General features: G+C 42.5%; 1 protein-coding gene across 1 annotated transcript; it reads right to left on the bottom strand.

Annotated features, from left to right (window-relative positions):
• Positions 1-726: 726 nt before the first annotated feature.
• Positions 727-2,246, bottom strand: LOC141025839 (BURP domain-containing protein 4-like). Its single transcript, XM_073501764.1, has 4 exons — positions 2,220-2,246; positions 2,086-2,167; positions 1,137-1,816; positions 727-999 (listed from the first exon to the last, which is right to left on the bottom strand). Exons 1-3 carry the CDS (start codon positions 2,244-2,246, stop codon positions 1,137-1,139), a joined length of 789 nt encoding a protein of 262 aa, XP_073357865.1. The 3' UTR covers positions 727-999.

Below are 2,246 nucleotides of genomic sequence, written 5' to 3'. Positions count from 1 at the left end.
TGTGTATATAGCATAGTAATATACCCATCGCATACCTGATAATTTGCGTACAAATACCATGGTAATATTTGACTCGGTTGGGAAATTGTTGAAAACATACCCCCATAAATTTTGTGTAAATAGCATGGTTACATACGCATCACATACCTACGTACAAACACCATGGTAACCTTGATCAAGCGGAAAAAATATTAGAAACATACCCCCCCCCCCCCCCCCGCGCGGTAACTTATATGAAAACATCATGGTAATATATGAACCACAAACATAAAAACAACATGGTAATATAAGAACCGCAGACCCGATAACTTATATGAATAAAGCATGGTACTATATGAACTGTAGGGTCGGTGAACCTTTTTTATGCCTTCGATAACTTATGTGGAAATAGCACGGTAACTTGCATATAATGGGCATGGTAACTTATGTAGCCTAGGCGTGATAAATTTGGCTGAAAAAAGTCATCGGAACATGCCAACATGGGATCTAGTTTCGAAGATCTCAACGCGACGAATCTTTTATGTAAAAACGGTTTTTACATCGGACCGATGGTTTGAGTTACAAAACATTTTAAATGTTTGGAATAAAGAGAATCTAGAATGACATCAGCTTTTTGTCCTCTAGTGTATGCATATAATTAGAAGGAGAAATGCACGTGAAAGGAGAAAGAATGCTAATGTATGCATGTAAAGTGAAGGAAGTAGAGGTGTGGCAGTTTTGCTTATATGGCACACATGTGCCAAATATCACAATCGCATAAATTAATAAAGCCCACAAGGTCGTAGTACATCACAAACAGGGTTTTACCTAACAACTCGAGCAAGTGATAAGTGCTTATTACATACCAGCTCGTAACAAAGGAGCAAGATAACTAGGGTAAAGCATAATGCTGAGGGCCGTTTCCATCGAAAGCATCAAGGCTGGCTGCTTCTGCTGACGAAACTAGACGTCTTTAATCTTCTTTAGCACCACTCATGCCACCTTGCTGTCCTTCCACAGCTGAAAATAATATGAACCACTCAAAGATGTAGTCAGCAGGGTGGTGCCAGGCGATTCTGCTATGTTGAGACGGTTATCATACAGAAGGAGAAGGATCTCCTGAAATGTATAGGACAAAAGAAGAATGACTCACATACCTAATAGAACATGATGTAGTTTGTTGGCATGTAGTGGCAAATGCTTTCGCCACGCTCTCCGCCCAAAAGCTCAAAGTACTGCTCGTCCCAATCAGATGTGTTCATGTGGTACATGGCTGTTGCCGTCACGCGCGGCATTCCATCTTTCAAGCCCTTGAGTTGCACCCTCAAAGCCTGCACCTCTTTCGGCCGATGGCAGTAGAAAACCTCATATGGAAAATCCATAGGGTGGCATGGCACCACATTGTTGCTCAGTTGGGCGATCTGTGCAATAGTGTACATGGAGTTGGGGGTCTCATGCCCATGAATCCTTGTAATGGCTGAGCGTGCGCCGCTCAGTCCTAATGCTTTGGTGGAAAACCTTGTCATTGCTTCATGAGATGTGAAGCACATGTGAGGCTCCTCCATTTCAACCAGTTTGCCGCATGACTCAAGGGTGTCAGCTACCTGCTTCGCCTTCATCGAGCCGTGAGGTATCTTGAACCGCGCAAGAATGCTTGGCAAGTTCTTCGACTCCAACAGAGTTGAGATGAAATCGACAGGCTTTGGTGCACCGGCTCGGGCAAACTTGGTTCCTTCCGGAAGTACAGTGCCAACATGCAGATTCTTCTTCAGGAACAACATGCCAGTTTGAACTTTTATCTGATGATGTTTTGCCACTGCTTCAGGAACAGCAGAAGCTGCATATAGTTACAACTTAAAATATCAGTTTTAAAAAATATGCTAAAGTTAATTTTGGAGATTTAATAAACATGCCAAGAGCTTATATTCAGACTAAACACTCCCTAAAATTGGTAAGCTACCACAAGCACTTAGCGGAAGGTGCATGATCTGGGTACTAATGCACTGCATAAGAATTATCACCATAACCGTCCGTTTGTACAACACGCTATGAGATGATACTGAGCAAACACATTCTCAGTTTAGTTAGGGTATCACGAGCGCTTACCGGAATGTCGATGATCGGGGTCCCAGTGCACAACATATGCACCCACACCAAAACCGTTTTGTTCTACAAGAAAATTAGCAAACTAGGAGATGATTTAGAAGAATTATCAACATTACCGGCCATTTGTACAACACACTATGAGATGTCCAGAGCAAACCCAT

Source organism: Aegilops tauschii, chromosome 6, assembly GCF_002575655.3.
Source record: "Aegilops tauschii subsp. strangulata cultivar AL8/78 chromosome 6, Aet v6.0, whole genome shotgun sequence".
NCBI classification, from domain to species: Eukaryota; Viridiplantae; Streptophyta; class Magnoliopsida; order Poales; family Poaceae; genus Aegilops; species Aegilops tauschii.
The sequence above is the reverse complement of the archived record's forward strand: the minus strand, read 5'-3'. Positions and strand labels throughout refer to the sequence as shown.

Coding starts and splice junctions, on each gene's coding strand:
- LOC141025839 (XM_073501764.1), bottom strand. CDS start 2,246: ATGGGTTTGCTCTGGACATCTCATAGT. Junction 2,168..2,219: donor TGCTCTGGACATCTCATAGT/GTGTTGTACAAA, acceptor ATCATCTCCTAG/TTTGCTAATTTTCTTGTAGA. Junction 1,817..2,085: donor CCCCGATCATCGACATTCCG/GTAAGCGCTCGT, acceptor AACTATATGCAG/CTTCTGCTGTTCCTGAAGCA.